The 18,810-nt window shown below is 40.5% G+C and overlaps 1 protein-coding gene across 2 annotated transcripts in view; it reads left to right on the plus strand.

The window, feature by feature from the left end:
- The window catches only part of BCHE (butyrylcholinesterase), a 31,297-nt gene that overhangs the window by 774 nt on the left and 11,713 nt on the right, over positions 1-18,810 (plus strand). For both annotated transcript variants that reach the window (XM_026061833.1, XM_026061823.1), the window contains exon 2: positions 3,108-4,629. In XM_026061833.1, the coding sequence (XP_025917618.1) occupies positions 3,113-4,629 (1,517 nt within the window). In that variant the 5' untranslated portion in view covers positions 3,108-3,112. The remainder of the gene's footprint in view (positions 1-3,107; positions 4,630-18,810) is intronic.

Raw genomic sequence — 18,810 nt, forward strand, 5'->3', positions numbered from 1 at the left:
TGCTACTTTTGTCGATATTAGCAGAGTAACTTGAAACTAGACATATCCTCTCATTCTGTAGTATAAAACTTCTGGATTTTTCAAGCTTGATCTATTTCAAACCTTTTCTTTAAAATACCAGCTATTTTATTGTAGAGCTAATCAGAAAGGTACAGAATTGAATTTTTTATTAGGTTTTTTGTTTCCTTAGAATTCTCATCTAAAACATTTTAGGATCAACATTTATGCCTCTGTGTTTTGAAATGCTGGAGTGTTGTCCTCTTATCCTGCTATTTTTAAAATTAATTTTTAGACATTAAAAGCTTTAAGAACTTTAACCTCTTCTGCTTTTCCTAGTGTCATTTTCTTTTCTTTGTAATGATGATATTAAAAATCCTTAATTGCATCTTTTTGTTGCTTTTGTTGCTTTTGTTCAGTGCCGGGTGGTATGTTAAAAGTGAATATGTGAAAAAAAGAAAGAGCTGGTGAAATAACAGACTTAGTTGTAAAAATTACTTTTCCCAGCTCAAGGAGCGGTGCATGGGATGCACATGTATGCAGCGAGATTCCTACTGTAAACACTGATGGTTCTCACGGCCACCACAGTTGTCTGGGTTGACCGTGAGGGAGGGTGAAAGAATTCAGCCCTAACCTGATCCTGACGTGCCTTTTCTCACCTAGCTCTCCAAAGATTTTTATTACAGGAAAGAATGGAAAAAACTGGCGGGCGTGTAGTGAGGACTAACTGGGCGAGCCCTGCAGCTGGGAGCTCCCCTGCGGGCTGGCGAAGCGAGGCTCCGGGCACACAGGCGCCTCTGTGCTTGCTGGACCACGTGAGTCGTCCAGACTGGCTGCTCCCATCCGCGAAGCGCAGCGCGCGCACGAGCGTTCGCAGGTTTCTGATAAGGAAATCTTCACGTGAACCTTCAGAGAAACGGTGAAGTCTATTGTCCTTGTTCCCTGCCTGGTCGTTTTTTTAAAATAAAAAGACACTTTGAGGATAAATATTTATTTTTCCAAAGTTTATCTATCGTTTATCGGTTTTGATAAATTCTCTGAAAATTCTTCTCTGTTCCTTTGATTCTATCTCAAATTCAGGGCCATCTTTGAGCAAAATGTTCCTTTTTTTTTTTCCGCAGTGTTTTCTCAGCTTATTTCCAACAATATGCAAACAAGCACGAGCAGCTCAGATTGGGTGCACAGCTGTACTTTCCACAGAAATTAGCCTCATTCCTTTTAAGGACACAAGTGCTTCTTATTAACAAAGAATGGACTGTTTAAAGTGGCAGGACTGAGTACACTACGTACAACAGGACAGCAAGCAAAAAATAGAAGGAAGCTTTGTTGAGCATTTTCAAATATGTAAGCCGTAAAAATGGGGTTTTGCAAATGTTCTTCTTCTGACATTTCATTTTCAAGGGGAAAATGCATTTTTATAACATTTTGAAAGATTAGGGTAAATATGACTATTAGTATGCTTAAATGGTGTACATAATCAGAATCTATACCCTTAACTTTAAAATAATATTAATTATCTCTTTGAAGCAAGGGCCAGGCCATAAATTGTTAGGCACTGCCTACACAGATAAAAAAATGCATACGTATTTTTAGCATTTTAATGTTCATTTTAAGTAGCAGAAATATGGCAACTTCTCGTGAATATGGTGGTTACAAACCGGGTTAAGTTACCTTATAGAAATAAGACCTTGATAGAAATGCTGCATGTAGGTCTTGGCGTACCTCTGGGTACAGTCACCCACAAGACCTAATGACCTGACAGTCAGCTGAGGTACTTTATGCCCTTCACTTGTTAGAAACACCTTCAGATCTTAAGACATATGAGTAGGACACCATAACCATCTAGTGCTTTTTTGAGTTTATAGCAATGCTATCTTACTTGTCTTCTTCGGCCCAGGCATGTGCTGTGACACAAGTATGTAGCTCAAAACTTACTTGGGCCTAGAAATCCTTGGATTAAAACATGGGTCCAAGCTCCTTTCCAGAGTTCATGGGATGCATGTTAATATGTGGAAAAATCTGTGCATAGTGATGTTTATTATTCCCCTTTATTGACTTGAGAATACAGATTGCCAAATAAACCTTGAACAGAACAGTGGCTAATCAGGCATGGCATTTTCAATCACAGATCATAAAATGTTCTATTCATCGAGCGGTGAAGTCATCTGTTAACTAAAGAAAACATGATGAAAACATGATGGCCAAATATTGCTGATGGAGGGAGAGATTGCTGGTATTTGGGAACAGAAAAAAAGCAGGCCTCCGAGGCTCAGCAAAACCTCTGCTGTGTTATAAATCCAGTGTGGACTTACAACTGCAGTGGCATGAAAAGAATCAGACCACGGATACATGACCCACGGGCCGCATAGTCAGACACTACTTGTATGACCTTTCCCTCTTTGACCTAGTTTCCTCACTTCTACGTTTTTTAGGGACAGAGTTGTTTTGAAGCCCTGTATTGCGAGTCAGGGAAACTGCAGTTTTTGTAACACTTTCCCCAAATAGCCCCTTTTATATTTAGGGCCAGTCTTGCCTGCATGAAGAAAAGAGCATGATTTTATCCAAAGATTATGGGAACATTTGGAGTAACTAGTCTTCTGATCCTCTAAATAAATAGCTGTTGGTCCTCTCTTGAGAATTTCAAGGCTTAGACTATAATCTGAAGAGCCTTTTTCAGTCCTCTGTTCCTACAGAAATTGCCTTCAAAAACTGGAAACAGCTGTCAGTAAAACTCAGTTATAGCTGAAGTTTTCCAGGGAGACTGTGGAATCTCCATCCTTGGAGACACTCAAAACTGGACAAGGCCATGAGCAATATCATCTAACTTAGAAGTCTGTCCAGCTTTAAGTGGGATTTGACCTCCAGTGGTCCTTTCCCACCTAAGCTGTGAGTCTATGGACCTGTGCTAAATACTAAACATGGTTTTGCAAGAAGACGAATTAGCAAGAAGTTATGGTTAAAGACTCCTGAGCCTGGGATGCTTTGTGCACAGCACCATCTTGTTTCCAGTGCCTTTGGAGGGATCTACATGCTTTCTAAATAAATGCTTTTGGCTCTAGTATTGATACATTAACATACAAATTCTGAATTTCTTTTTTCCTTTCTTTCAGACACCATGATTTGGAAAAATGGTACAAGTGGCTATACCAGATTTCTTATGTGGTTTCTTCTCCTGTATTTGTTCATCAGGAAGGTACTGCCTGAAGAGAACGTCATTACAACTAAGAAAGGCAGAGTAAGGGGGGTGAACTTGCAGGTGCTAGGGGGAACTGTGACAGCCTTCCTTGGAATTCCTTACGGACAGCCACCCATTGGCAGACTGAGATTTCAAAAACCAGAACCTCGTGAGAAGTGGTCAGATATCTGGGATGCCACAAAACAGGCAAACTCTTGTTACCAACTTATAGATACAACTTTCCCTGGATTTCCTGGATCAGAGATGTGGAACCCAAAAACTAACATTAGCGAAGACTGCTTGTACCTTAATGTATGGATTCCCTCTCCCAAAACCAAGAATGCAACTGTCATGGTGTGGATATATGGGGGTAGCTTTGAGAGTGGGTCGTCTTCCCTGCCTGTCTATGATGGCAAGTTTCTGGCTAGGGTTGAAAGAGTCATTGTTGTTTCCATGAACTACAGGACTGGTGCATTAGGATTTTTGGCTTTACCAGGAAACCAGAAAGCTCCTGGAAATGCAGGTTTATTCGACCAAAGATTAGCACTTCAGTGGGTCCAGGAGAACATAGCAGCTTTTGGAGGCAATCCAAGAAGTGTGACTATATTTGGAGAGAGTGCTGGCTCGGCTTCTGTCAGCTACCATGTCCTTTCTCCTGAAAGCCATCCTTTTTTCACGAGAGCCATCATGCAAAGTGGATCTGCAAATGCCCCTTGGGCTGCAATAACACCATCGGAAGCCAGGAACAGAACTGTGGCTTTAGCTAAGCATCTCCACTGTCCTACCAGCAATGACACAGAGCTAATCCTCTGCCTCCAAGACAAGGACCCCCAGGATATACTGGAGAGTGAAATTTTTGCTGTAGCACATGACTCTCTTTTAAAAATATATTTTTGTCCAACTGTGGATGGTGATTTTCTTTTGGACATGCCAAAAACATTGGTTGAAAATGGCCTTTTTAAACAAACACAGATCTTAGTCGGCGTTAACAAAGACGAAGGATCAAGTTTTCTAGTATATGGAACACCTGGCTTCAGCAAAGATAATGATAGCTTGATCAATAAAACAGAATTTCAAGTAGCTTTAACATATGCCTTCCCAGAAGCAAGTCAACTTGCAGTGGAATCGATCATTTTTCAGTACACAGACTGGGAAAACGAGCAGAAACCAGAACATTACCGTGATGCCATGGACGACGTGGTTGGTGATTACAATATAATATGTCCTGTTGTGGAATTCACAAAAAAATTTGCGCAGCTGGGACACAACGCGTTCTTCTACTTCTTCGAACATCGATCCTCAAAGCTCCCTTGGCCAGAGTGGATGGGAGTGATGCACGGTTATGAGATTGAGTTTGTGTTTGGATTACCCTTGGAAAGAAGAGTTAATTACACCAAGGCTGAAGAAATCTTAAGTAGGTCCATGTTGAGATACTGGGCAAGTTTTGCAAAAACGGGGTAAGTTTCCTGTAGAGGTTTGTTTGATTGGTCAGTTGCTAGCACAGAAACCTTACCCATGCTGGTTGTGGTTTCAAGTCTGATGAGAACTATGAGGAAGGATTAATTAATTGTCCAACTAGCCAGAATTCCTGTTTTAGCTCTGATAAAAGCAATGTCTTAGTAAAATAAACTGCTGGCGTGGAGTCCACTGTATTGGATGAGCTTAAGAAAATACTGTGTACCCATCTATAAAAGCAAATACTAAACATTTTTTGCCATGGCAGCGCTGTTACAAAGGAAGGTAAGTGTTTTGAGTTTTAGAAACAAAATATATCAAATTCTGGAAAAGGTTTCCAACATTAGAAGTAAGAGAGGAAAACCAACTTGCTTTAAGATGTAATGTGCTCAGAACATGCAGGTATGTGATATGAAGGTATATTATCTTCATGCTATGAAGTAACTGATTGCAGGCTGCGCTTTTCAACCTTATGTTTCCAAGTGTGCTGTAAGTATGATCCAGGGTTGCACTGAAGTCAGTGACAAATCACTTGCTCTGTCCATTTGACTCATCTTTAAGTGAAATATGGCCCAGTCTTTATAAGAACCAAATAAGCATATTTCATCTGGATGTATGAGATGGATTGAATGCACCAGTGTATTTAGGTAGCGTCCAAGAGAGCAGTGAGAAAACCCTTAGCTTTGCGGTGCACGAAGCTCTGCGCTGCTGCATCCATGTGCTTCTCTCTCTATGAAATATTCAGATTGAAATGTTTTACATCGCCCTAAGAAAAACAGTCGTTATCACCATCATGTACAATTAGTCTCAAGGCTGGGAGCCCGAAGGAAGGGGGAGCCGTCTTTTCTTGTCAGAAGCTCAGTTTTCTCTCTCTCTCTCCTCTAAGAAAACTGTATATATTGAACGTAGAAAACTGTATCTATGAAAACATGCAGTTAAATACTCAGTTCACACTTTAAATTTTTCTAATTGACATTTTAAAATTCTGCATTAATTTGTTTTCCATGGTGGACTTTTATTTTGATTTATGAATGTCCTGCTACCAAATCCATTGAAGGTTATGTAATGGTTTGTAGAGACTGAAGTCAGCTTTGAAACAGGACCTAATAATTTCTTCTTAGTAGATTAATAGATCAGAAATCAGAAGAGACTGTTGTGCTCATTTAGTCCATATAACCTTATACATAACACAAAACATAGGACTTAAACATTTCCAGGGCTGGAAAATCCAGCCCAAATGTTGGCAGGTTGTTCTGAAGATTTATTACACTCCGAGTTAAAAAGAGAAGTTTTCTTTCTGGCCTGAATTTGTCTATTCTAGTTTTCCAGCTGCTATAAGTTGTTAATCTTTGACAATTTCTTAAGCTTTATAATATTATTAAATTGGTGCTCCCTGTAGAGCTAGTTCTAGACTCTAGTCGAATAACGCTTAAACCTTTTGTTTGTTAAACAAAACAGGTTGTGCTCTTCAGCCTTGCACTATGAGGCATTTTTTTCAAGTGCTTTAATAGTAACTCGGGCTCTTCTGTGAAACTTCTGTGACTCACCAACGCCTTTTGGCAACTTTCCTTGCTAGGAAGAACCACGATCGCCCGAAATGAGACCTAATGACAGGTGTCATATATCTTCTCTATTTCAACCTGATATTCCCCCCAAGGAAAAAACTGTTTGAATCGGGCGCAGCGTTGGGCGGTGGCTCGGCTTTGGCCACGCGCCGCGGGCAGTCCAGTTCCCGCGCACCCGCGGCGTCTCCCGGACCTCGTTGCCACCGCTAATCTTAGCGTTACCGGCTCCTGGTGTTACCGCTCCTCGCGCGCGATTTGTCATAGCACTTATTTAATCAGCCTGCCGTACTGCATCCCCTTTTCCCCACCAAAATGTTCTTCTAACTGGCTTATTCCTCCAACAGGTGTGTAAGATGGCTGTGTTATTTAATGAGCAAAGGAAATGATAACCATTGATTGGGAAGATGCGTTTCATAGACCTCCTTTTGTATTCACTTTACGTTACGTTCCGAGGTGAACTAACAGTTAATTTTTACAAGCATCCTTCTTTTAACAGATTTTCTTATCAAAAATGATACGTAGAAATGTTAATTGATTTAACAAGTTCTATTCTTTTTACGGCTTAGAGCCTATAATGGATTTTGTTTATTGTAAATGATGAGCATTTTAAATCTCAGAGAATGACTATACAGATAATTATACTCTTCAAATGCATAACATTTTAATACAGGTTTTATACTTGCAAAAGTGTAATCTAAAATTTAATCTAAGAGCTCTTCTGCTTCCCTTTTCGCTCTGTTTGAGTTCTGTGGGAAAGACACAGAAAGCAGCATTCAGCAGCGATGTGCGCTTTGGGAATGGGCTGTGCAGTTGATTTCTCAATGCCAAAAATGCACGTGAAGGAATCCCAAGGCGAAGGCTGCGCAATGAGGTCACTTAAAACGTGGTAACCGTTCCTGCACTGGGAAGATATGATAGGACAACATTGCTCTGAAGCTAGTGTCACCAGGCCCTTGGTGAGAGTGAACCGAGCAAAGGCTCCTTATTACGTACCGCAGCTTTACAGACCTGCCCTGCGGGAATTGGCAGTCAGGATCGTGTAACAACCACCCCAAAATTGGAGAGCTTTCCATTATGCAAAACTATTTATTAGTAGGAAAAGAGAAATTTAGGCCCAAAGTAGGTTTTGCAGAAAAATACTTACATTTTTACGAACTGTTGGTTTCCACTATATTATAATATAAATATATATACACACTCATTCTTGTGTCCCAATTACCTGCTGCACGAAATAGAGTACGCTGTCCCGGTATCTGGCTAAAATTAGACAACAGAAGGTACCTTCAGGTTTAAGTTTATAACAGACTTTAGCCACCAGTCTTGTCATCTAGTCTGATTATCATTTGCACTATAATTAGATTAGCCTACAGATAGAATTTCAAGCGGTTTCCACAGCAAACAGCAAATAATCCCTCCCTCTGCTTCTACCACAAATATCAAAACCGTGACTATTATGGGAGATAATACAATCATACAATTTGAGTACCACTAAAAGTGCAGATCAGTGTTAACCCATTGTGTACCATTTTCCTCATAATCCAGAACACGGAACCCCATTAAGTTCTGTAATAAATTATCCACAGTGTAGAATGAGTGGAGAAATAATAGACATTGTTAATAATTCCAAAAGAAATAGCTGATTTTTTTTTCCTGGCACTTTTGTGCACACAGTAAACATTTATAAAGAACTGGGGAAGCCCTCTTGTGTTTGACATCTGTTTGTAGTAAACTGGCATGATCAAAGGACGAACATCTGGGGAAAAAATTGCTTGCCATTGATGTTTGCAATGCATGAGGAGAAAATTAGGCAAAAAGATGAAAATCAGAAATATTGTACAGCACAATTTTTAGTGCGGGCATTTGACCTAATATTCTAATGTGCGTTAGTACAAAAGCGTAAGGGAGGAAAGAGAAGCCTGCAGGAAAAAAGGAAAAAAGAGGTAAGGTAGAGTCAACACATGCTGAAATAACTTAGTTTTGTCTTGGGACTTTCTCCCCGAAGGACCGGTGAGACGGCGCAGCTTCCCTGGCACGGAGCAGCGTGCTTCGTGCCACCTTTGGTGCTGCAGCCCCTGACTCCGCGTTCCTCGCAAGGGGGCTTCGAGCCCACGCTTTGACCCTAATGCTCTCTATTTTTCCTTCTTACATGAGCACTGGGGTTAAAAATGATGATAGCGAAAGTCAAAGGTTTAAGTACCCTATAGGAGCAGTTTTTCTTTCACATCCTTGCTCAACATAAAAAGCCGTGATAAGTGACCTTTTTTTTTCTGGAAAATTATCAGGGTAAAGATTTTCTGTTATTCATTTTCTATACCCAAGGGCATAGTGTGATTTTATTTATTTATTTTAGGAATCTGCCATATATTTACATAGTCTCTAACATTCGTATAGACCCTGCTGCTTCTCTGACAATAGGCCACTGGCTTTTGTTCATGAGATTCCCTGCAGATTCACTTACCCAAAGTAGGATTCAGTGGCTTGGGAACCCCTGGTAACTATGACGGGATGTGGAAGGATGCTGAAGTCCTGTTCAGAAGGTCACTTCTTTTGGAAATGGTGCCACAGCCCAAACTGCCACTTAAGCCGTGCACAGATGGGGCACGGGTTTAAGAGCAGATCTTGACACAGGGGCTGCATGGAGACATGGATGTGGTAGCTACCTGTGCTCCTGCACAGAGGAACAGGCTACCTGTCACCACTGGTGATAGCAACCCATATCCATGCTGTTACTTCACAGCACAGAGTCCGAGATGAATGGAAGAGAGTAAAACTCCTCTTGTGTTGTGGCTGCTCAAGCAGCTGACATGAAATAACTTGAAAAAAGGACGGACTGGCAGGCCCATAAGATTTCTAGTTGTGATGTTTACCATCACTCTGTTGGATTATTACTAACTAATACTAACCTTGATCCTGATGAACAGAGCATAGGTGGGCACCCGCCATGGAGCTGCAGCTAACTGACCTGGCAGCATAGGTAACTCATCTGCCATTTATTCACTTACAGCAATGGTTCCCCTCAGAAATATGTGTATGATCTATCTCAAGAGCAGATCTAAGTAATGAATGGCACAAATTATTATTATTTATTATTAAGCAAACTATTTCAGTTCTTCTGTTCTGAACGAAGAACATCATTTAGAGCATCCTTATCTGGTGCTAATGCCATTTCAAATTTTTTTTAGGCATTTGAGATGTGGGAGATGCCGCACGTTATTCCTAATCCTCCATTGTACAATTATATCCTGGCACAAGGAGCTGCCTGGCAAGAGAAACCAGGTTGGACTCTGCAAGAACGCACTACCTGTGGAGCAAAATACTGTGCTGTGATTTACACAGTGTGTAGGAGAGCATCACTAGCAGCGATAGTCTTTTATACCTTAGGAAAGTGCAGCCAGTTGCGACCCTTCACAGTGCGGCCGAAGTGCTTTTGCCTTCCAAAACCAGGCAGTTCACGGTGTCTCTGATGTTGTGTTATCTGAAGTTTGCCGGCAGCTCAACTGTTGTGTTTTCTGGTGTCCTTATAGTTTTAAATTGGCTTCAGTGTATTGAGGGAGAGAGGGCAGATACCTAAGACTGGTCCTGGCTGACGAATGTGTCATCGGCCTTGGGGGAGACACTGGTGTCTGCTAATGTGCAGAGAAAGGTAACTTCTGCTAAACTGCCAGCAAGTTCTGGGGTGTGGAAGGCAAAAACTTGCATGCGTGGCAATTCCTTCCCCCCACCTGAACATGTCTGCTGTTTCACGAGCGCTACAGCTTTTAAAGATTAAACTTTTGGTATCAAGTAAGGCTGACCAAATAACCTAGCCCTTTCTAGTGTTATTAGCATAATTTTATAAGATGTCTCCTTTGCATATATTTGAGCCTTGAGAGAACATTGTCATTGTTCCCTCAAAAATCTCTGTGCTGTTAGCGAGGCAAGAAAGAGGGTTATTACTGGTGCTTTCAGGACAGATCAAGTATAATAAAATATTTGGATTATGAGAAAGAACAGATTCCAAAAATTGATCATAGTGATTTAAATTTTGATTTAAAAGTCTTCCATTTACCCTGACCCAGGGTCTCCTCAGCTGATTCTTGTGTTTGAGACTATGGTCCCTTGAACATCAATTCAAGAGCAGTCTAAAAATCATTTGAGCAGATTCTAGAAACATCAAAATTGGACAGGCAAATAGATTCAGCCAAATTGTATTCAGCAGGAAACCAGAGTGTGATATCAATATCATATGGAAGGGCGGGGATGAGGCTCAGTATGCTGATGTGTGAATACAGATTAAGTTCATTTTAGCAATATTGAGTTAGTGTTCATTGGCTTTCTCCTGAATGCCTTTCTGTGCATCTTACTTTAAATAAGGTCCACGGCGAGAGAAGATTTCTCTTTTAAAACACTTCTGAAACTCATTTCTCTGCTTCACTTTTGATGTTCTTCAGAAAGCTTTTGAAAGTAAGCAAGTGACACTAACAGGTACTATCAATCACAAACAGCAGAACGCTCTGCTAACTCTGGTAAGACAGAGTTTTATTTATCATGAAAAAATATACGGCATCCCAAATCAGCGGTTGCTAGGTTATGCCTTTTGCATTACTTTATTCATTAGGTTTAGTAACTGTATTTTTTAGACACGAGTGAAGTAAACTGACAAGGAGACAGACAAATCAGATGAGATGAAAACTCAGGCAAGAACGCAGTGGAACATACAAAGATAATATTTTTAAGGCTTTGTGAAAAATGTTTCCTATAAAAGGAAACTGGCAAAACTTGTCTCACTGCCAGTTTTACAACAGATGAAACAAATCTTTGCAGCTTTTTCTATAAAGCAAAGCCCTTGAAATATTTCCTCCTCTGTTTTAAGGGAATTCGAGAGGCTTTGATTGTCCCACTAAAGCTCGGAAGCACTTTGCCTGGTTATTATTGCCTTTCCCTGATGTTCCACGAGTAGACGTATAATAAACTTCAGTGCTTTTGTTACCAACTTGTCAGCACATGTTTATAGAGAGTTTCAGAACAGCGAGAACAAAGCCAACAGGCTCATATAGCGTCCAGACGACAGGCTGAACTGGGGACCCATATCTTGTATGCATGGAAAGGAAAGCACATACTAAAGAAAGCAAAAGCGAAAAAACCTCCAACTTCCTTTTTAACTTTCTAATGCTTCAGAAACTAGGAAGGTCTACGTACCACTGAGCCACTCTGTGATAAGAAATGTGCTGTGGGGGGTCCCTGCTTCTGAGGTTAGCCCACGACACAGGCAGGGGCTACAACCCTGAGACCTGGTGCTGATCCTCACGGGTCCTTTTGTTCACGAACAAAAAATGGTCACGTTTTAGGAAACATTGTTTTCTATACCTGTTTCTCCATCTGCACTTAACTTTGGATTCTTATAAGTGACTTATGTTTTCGGTGTCTGTACATATTGTTATACTAAGAAACAGTAATGGAAACCTCTTTTTAGCTATCTAATACATTTGGAAATAGTGCATCATGGAAAAATCAGTAACTAGAGACTCGCATTTGGCAGTCATCTCAGTTTCTGGCTTGCAGGCTGACAAGCTGTCACAGAATTTCAAAACTGAAACCAAGAATATTTGATTCAGTCATTTTTCTGAGATATGCCTAGGATACAAATTGCTTAGATTGGCTTAAAATTATTGCAACTCTTGCAAAAACACAAGAAAATGTCTAGTTGCTTTCCATATGTGCAGCAAATCCAATTCAGTCCATACAGGTTTTGTTCTCTACAGAAGATGAGTCAAACCACATATTTTAAAGATCAGATGAGAGCTTCTATTAAGGAAATGTCCAAATATTGTAGGAATAATTGAATGAGACATCAAACTAAAAAGTATAACTATAATGTTAAGGTTTGCCTTGAACATAATACTGGTAACACATTATAGAAAAGGTTAAGATCTAATACAATTGTCAGGAACAGAGCAGCAGGTAAAAAACCTCTTCCTGATGAGGGGAGAAGAAAAAAGCCCTGTGATTAAAATCAGTGGATTTCAATTACAAAAAAAGAAAAAAAGAAAAAAGAAAAAAAGATTTAGATCTCCTATAAGCTTTTGTGCTTCCTCTAGAAAGCTATTTTAGTCCAGATTTTTTAAGATTACCTCACTGGGACTTAAGCACCTGAATACCTTTGTCTCGCTGAGTCTCTGTTCCTAAAATGATCACCGACGTAGCTCTCTGAGTCAGAGCTGTATTGCAAGGACAGTTCATCGGTTTTGGCATATGTTCCGTTACCACAGTGACAACCACAGGTAGAAAAGCCAGCGAATACTTCAAAAATACTGTCAAAGCCTGCAGGATCAAAACCGCCAGTAAGGATCCACAATCATGGGACCGAATAAGGGAAACTCGCTACGTTTGAAGACCTGTAGGCAGAGACGCACAAAAACGCTGGCGTATGCATCGTCTGATTTCTACCTCAAACGCAGGGATGGAAATATGAGGCCTGCATTGAAATTATTTAGTGCTTGATGGAAACCATATGAATGAAGAAGATGGGAAACAAGAGAGGGAAATGCTAACCGATGCAGGAAGCTAGATGAACAAGAAAAGACAGAAGGAAGAAAGGACAAACAAAAGCAGATGGAAAGATATGAGAAGAAAATGTCTGAGAGACGTGCTAGCAGTTTTTGGATGAAAGGAGCTGTGAACAGTGAAATGAAGGAAATGCATGGATGAACATATTGCAAGTTATGTGTGGGGTGGGCTCAATACACTTCAGAGATAATCCAGTATTAGGAATTACGCTCACTAAATCATAACATTTGCAGGCATGTAAACGCATGGTTGCAAAAGGCCCTGTGAAGGTCTAATTAGTGCTCATGCACAGTTAATCCTCTTTCTAGGGGCGTTCYTCTTCCATAGATACAGTGCTGCTTTTCTGCAGCTTACTCCTTGTTCTGTCTTCAAAAGGCAGAAATTGGAGTTTCAAAGGTCTGCAGACCCCATTTTTCCAGGTGATTCTGGCACACTGAGCTGAAGTCCTGCTGAGAAATTTCACAGGAGGAATGGAAACCTTTTGGTACACGTTTTAATTTACTCCCCAACACGAGAGATTGGCTTGTTTCAGGGAAGTGGCAAAGGGGAAGAAAGGAGGAAATGAGGAACAGCAGAGGTTAGCTAACACCACATTTTCAAAGGTAGCTCAATATAGTGTTTAATTTTCTTTCAATCAGCTGCAAGAGAAGTCAGCTGTGGATAAACGTAGTTAGCAATTTAGTCACAGGATTTGTGAGATTCTGTCCCCACAAATCTAGAAGCTGCACAAGAGGAAATCAGTCATTTCATGCTTTCAGTTAATTATCTTACACAATCATATGCTAGTGCAGATGTAAAATTAAAAGCTGCCATCATCATCTTTCCCAGACATCCCTGGCTTCCATCTGTTTTCTCTACCTTTCCTTTAGGGAACATAAGACAACTACCTAATTTCATATAAAACATATTCTAAGTGTTGTTCTTGAGTGTTGCCTCAAGCTTATAGCAGAGACATCCTTTCTCTACCAGAGCTGCTGGTCAAATACTGTGATTTTTATCTAAATTAATGAAGTGGTGTAATATAAGTGGTTCAGTTTCTGATGAAGCAATAACACATATACACACTACTGAAAGTCACCTAATGGTTACACATATAGGGCTGTCAGTTAGGCCTGGATTGCATGGCAGTAGAAATTTGTGACTCAGGCTCTTCCTACCACAAGCAGAGGTTTGACAACGCCATTAGTGGGAAATATCAAGAAAAATGTTACTACGATCAAGTCCATCAGGACACCATGCATCTAGATGATTTTATTCAGTGCAGGGCTATGTGGAGTATCCATCCTGGGAAGAAATAATGATTAGGGCAATTACAATTGAAAACAAATCTCAAATATGATACCCTAGCATAGTGTCTACCACACAGGCTGTATTGAAAAGTTGGTCCTTTGAGATAAGAAAAGCATTGAAGCCATTTATCTAACAATTTCTGAGTGTCTGCGAATGAACTCTATTAATGGCAGAGAAAGCAAGAGATGGAAACAGCAATCATATACATATGAGTGGAGTATTTACTCTTTCTCACAACCAACAGGACTGAGAAATTTTAACAAGTCACTGGGAATTTAAAATATAGAATTAATAGTTCTGAGGCAATAAAAACATTTTTCCTCTCCCTTACAGATGCTCTTTAGATTTGTCCCAGGGAGCAATACTGGTTAAAATAGTGTGCAAGTTTTATGCTTTTCCAGGTCATGGGAAGGAGGAGTGAGGTTGTACAGGAGATCAGCCAGTTTCAGAGGAGAAGTAAAAGGTCAGGTGTCATGTCCCTTTCTGGCTACTTATTCTTTTACTTAGCTTCTACGGAAATGATTCGTCCCTTCAAAGTCTCAATAGGGTTCAGCACCTTCTTCCATTCCCAAATAGCCCTCCTCAACCCCAAAAGTGAGACTAAAAACTATAGTTTCATCTGATTTCCTGCTGCAGCCAAGAGTGTAAAAAAATAGCAGCTTTGAAAAGTGGTCCCTGAAAGCTGAAATTGCTATCATGTGAAAGGGCGGAAGGGTCTTACAAACTACTTGGCAGACACTTTTTTTTTTTCCTCCAAAAAAAAATTGCAGAAGATTTCCTATAGAATGGAACCTTTTCCATTCTAAGCCATAGTGTTACCTCCATTATATCTATTCATAAGTGACGTAAATATGAACATAGACTATTCACACAAGAACCTGGGGTCCAGGAAAAGGTGTTATATCATCATTGTAAATTCGGTCTAGGAGTGGAGAAGCTTCTTCTGTAAACAGCTACAGGTACTTCTCCACCTAGGACCTCATCCAAGTCCATAAATCTTTCTATTCAGTTTGGCTGGATTTGGATCAAACCCATATATACTGATTCACCTCAAAAAGCTCTGGACCGGTCTTCCAAAAACTGGCCAAAATAACAAATCAGATGCATGTATGTTAAGAGGAAGGAATAAAACACTGCTGAAAAATTCTTGCTTGCTTTATCCCAACATATAGCCTAAGTGATGTAAATGTCTACAGTTACATGTTGTAGGTATGGCGCTTTAGGTACTTGTCATATTCAGCGTAGTGTGCCTGCAAGCTACAGAGTAAGTGATAGTATTTCTTTAAAAAAAGAGAAAGGATAAATCATACTTTTGATAGTTTGAAATTATCTCCATATTAACGCCAAAATTTCACCCATTTCCCTGGAGTCAACTTAACTTGAATTTTTCCTCTTCCTGAAGAAACTCTTACTATTAGGTTGCAGGTTATTGTCTGGTTTGAGGTTTGTTTTTTTGGTTTTTTTTTGAAACAGCCCCAGGTTTTGCTGGGACGCGCACACAACACGGGAGAGCACGTGCAGGAGCACGAGCGTGGGCGCAGAAGGCGAGACGCCCCTCGGCAGGGTTTGCAGGGCTCCTTAGCTCCGGCCCAGCCGACCTGTGCCRTTATTGCTTCTGATCCGAGAGCAGGCTCCGCTCCAGGAGCCAGGGATTCGACGCACTGACCTCCTAAACTCAGTGCAAACGTGCCCCAGGAGCTAAGGCAGAATATCCTGGGTCTAAGTTTCTCAAACGCTATACTATTTACGGCCAAGACCTTAAGACTCACCTCGTCAATCCCTTACGTACTGCAGGAATTCACAAAAAAAGTGCCAAGACTTTCACAAGCGAGAGTCATTTTGGACTCTGCAGCTGGCTGCCTGAGGAGCCCGTTTCGAGGAGAGCACCGTAAGACCAAAAAAGAAGCAGCAGCCTGTTGCTTCGTTTCCTGATACTGATATCATCTGTAATAGTGCATACCGTGAGAATTTATAGTTTAAGACATTTAAACATGCCTCTGTTGTCACCAAATAGGAATCTGGAAGGAACATCCTGAGCTTTATTTAGCGTGTGAAGGTGCAAGAAAGCCTAGCTGCAAAGGTCCGGCTCCAATTTCTGTCGGTTAAAAAGTAAGCCAGCCGGATCATACAGCTTCCTCCAAGGATCAGCAGAAGAAATAATGTTTATCTTCAATATAACTTGCAAAGCAGTTTCCTTGGGCTGCGACTCAGGGGCACTTTATTTTTTGTCCTTGTGCTCAGTTCTCGCTCACCGATCACAGAAACGAGTTCATAATCTAGCGGCTATAACAAATTTTCCATAAACAACTCTTAAGAAAAATATTTTGAAGGATCTAATTCTACAGCCTTGCTCAAAATGGCGAGTAGTTAATCATATGAATCTTTCTATTCGCTACAGTTTGAGTAAGGCTCAAAGATCACAGAATCAGGACCTAAGTTTTCTGTTGTATTTAAGGAGCAAGGAAATGAGAAAGGTTTGATTACTACTGATTTGCAGAAACTGGTAACTATTTTCTGGCAAGAATCAAATTCTAACAAATAGATCAATGCTTTTAAACAGGACCGATGTTATTCAGTTTTTTTTCTAAATTCCCCAGTGCCACAGGAGCATGGGCTTGTGTTGTGAACAAGGACAAAGAAGCTTAGGGTATAAAACAGAAAATCACGAATGCTTCCCAATCCCCCACTATTCCACAGACCAACATTACCCCTGTCCGTGCTGTCACTTTTAAACGTGGTAGTTTTCAGAGCTCGGTTTTTATAAATGGCACCATTCACACTTTTCAGCTGATAGATTAGATGTCTTTCCCACAAATGTGAGGGGATAAAGACAAGAGAATGTTTTAAAATAAAATATTAATTGTGGCAGTGCATTTGCGCAGAGGGTCCATCAGTTCAATAGATTAGATGGTTAGCGATTAGCTGATATTAAGGAATACTCTGAAGAGCAGTCTACATTAAAAAAAAAMCAGTGAAGTAACTTGTTATGCAGTATTATGTATCAAGTGCACCTATTGCTAGTGGCATGGACAACAAAAATAACATACGTATTTGTTAAGTGACAGCGTGTCAGCTTTCCAGCTCACTTCTGTAGGAGTGGCACTTTCCCTGCCCACTTACTCTAAATGGGCCAATTCCCAGACTTTGGATAACGGACAGGGAAGAAAAGTGCCTCTGTCATCTTGTCTTTGCTTTTGCGGTTTCTAATAACAGAAAGCCTCAAAGAGTACATTTAATGTAAACTATTTTGGCATGATGTAAAGCTTTTGTCCAGAGAGTCCATCAAAACATTTCAGTAGATAGTAAATGGTTAGTTGACTTGGGAAAATGTTCTGAATAACTGACTGAATTTAAAAAATCTGAGAGTAAATTCATTACCTTGAATCATACGTAGGTGGCCCCGACTGGTGGTAATATGGGCAGCAGATGCAAACTACGTCTTCATACAGTGAGAGCCTCTCAGATCTATACAGGTCTCTGAGTGGAAAGAGTATACAATAATTAGAGCTTCCAGGGATATTTTTGCAGTTAACAATTTTCTTAGAGGTGTTACAGATATATTTTTTTTCATCCTTTCCCTTGCTAACTTTTCTAAGGAAAGTTTCCAGAGCGGATTTATTTTCTTTGTTGCAATAGCTAGGGTTGCTCCTCAGGTTAAGGATTTTGAGTCTTCAACCTCATGCTCCTCTCTGGTGTCTACTTAGCAGTGACTCATATGAAACTAATAGCCTGGTATGAAGAAACCGGCATTAAGCCAAATTGTTTGAGGGTTTGGGAAGATTTAACCAGTACTTAACAGTAAAATCTGATCTTCTTTTAATAGGACTGGGCTGGAAAGTATCAGTTAAACTCCCAGTCGTACCTTCTGAGCAAAACATTACCCTGCGTACACGAGGCAAATGTGCGTTATCATGACGCTATGGTCCCTCCGGGGACTGCAGCATGGCCCAGAATTGCTACGATCCTGGCACTCGTTGCGCTGTGACTAGAAAATGAACATAGGTATAAATATCACGCGCCGTGGCCTTTAGAAATGATGTGAGACATCTGGCTGCGTTTGCCTGGCGAAGGCAGCAAACTCGTCCTGCCCTGCTCCAAAACGATCCAGTGCCTAACGCAGCTCGTTGCGTTTTGAAGGACTGGAAGAGCACAAGCATCTCTCCCCTTCAGCTCCGCAGCTGATTACGAGGGCCCTTCTGCCCACAAGCAAAAGAGGAAAAACAACATGTTCTCTTCCAGGCCAGGGAAAAAAAAGAAAAGATCATCCATTTGGCTCAAACGCTTAGTCAAGCACTTAAAGATGTTTTGTTTGGATATGTTGTGCAGTGCCAACATGATTAAAGTGTTCTACATGATATAACCATTAATAAATCAGTTGTAAAGTTGAGATACATTTTTAGGTTACAAATCTTTTGGCCTTTCCTCAAAGCGTAGGATTCCCCCATTCCTAATCCCACTGAAGTTGATGGGATCACTCGTTGATTAAGACTTCAGTAGGAAGGATTTCTGGACTTCTCTTATTTACACGAGTATAAACTCAAAGCACATTATTAATCATATTCATTAATAGGAGGTTTTATACCTGCACTGGGCCACTGTACAAGTATTTGTAGTAGGTACAGAAGAACCTATATGTTAAATTGTTCTGCCGCACTTGTACCGCTGTTAGCATTCGAGTGACTATCTTAAAGCTAGCTCGGGTATATGTGTGAGCTTCAATAACTCCTTTTGTTTGCAGTATAGACATACGCAAGAGATCATTCATTCCCCAAGCTACCCCTT

Source organism: Apteryx rowi, unplaced genomic scaffold (genome assembly GCF_003343035.1).
Source record: "Apteryx rowi isolate R43461 unplaced genomic scaffold, aptRow1 scaffold_10, whole genome shotgun sequence".
Taxonomy (NCBI): domain Eukaryota; kingdom Metazoa; phylum Chordata; class Aves; order Apterygiformes; family Apterygidae; genus Apteryx; species Apteryx rowi.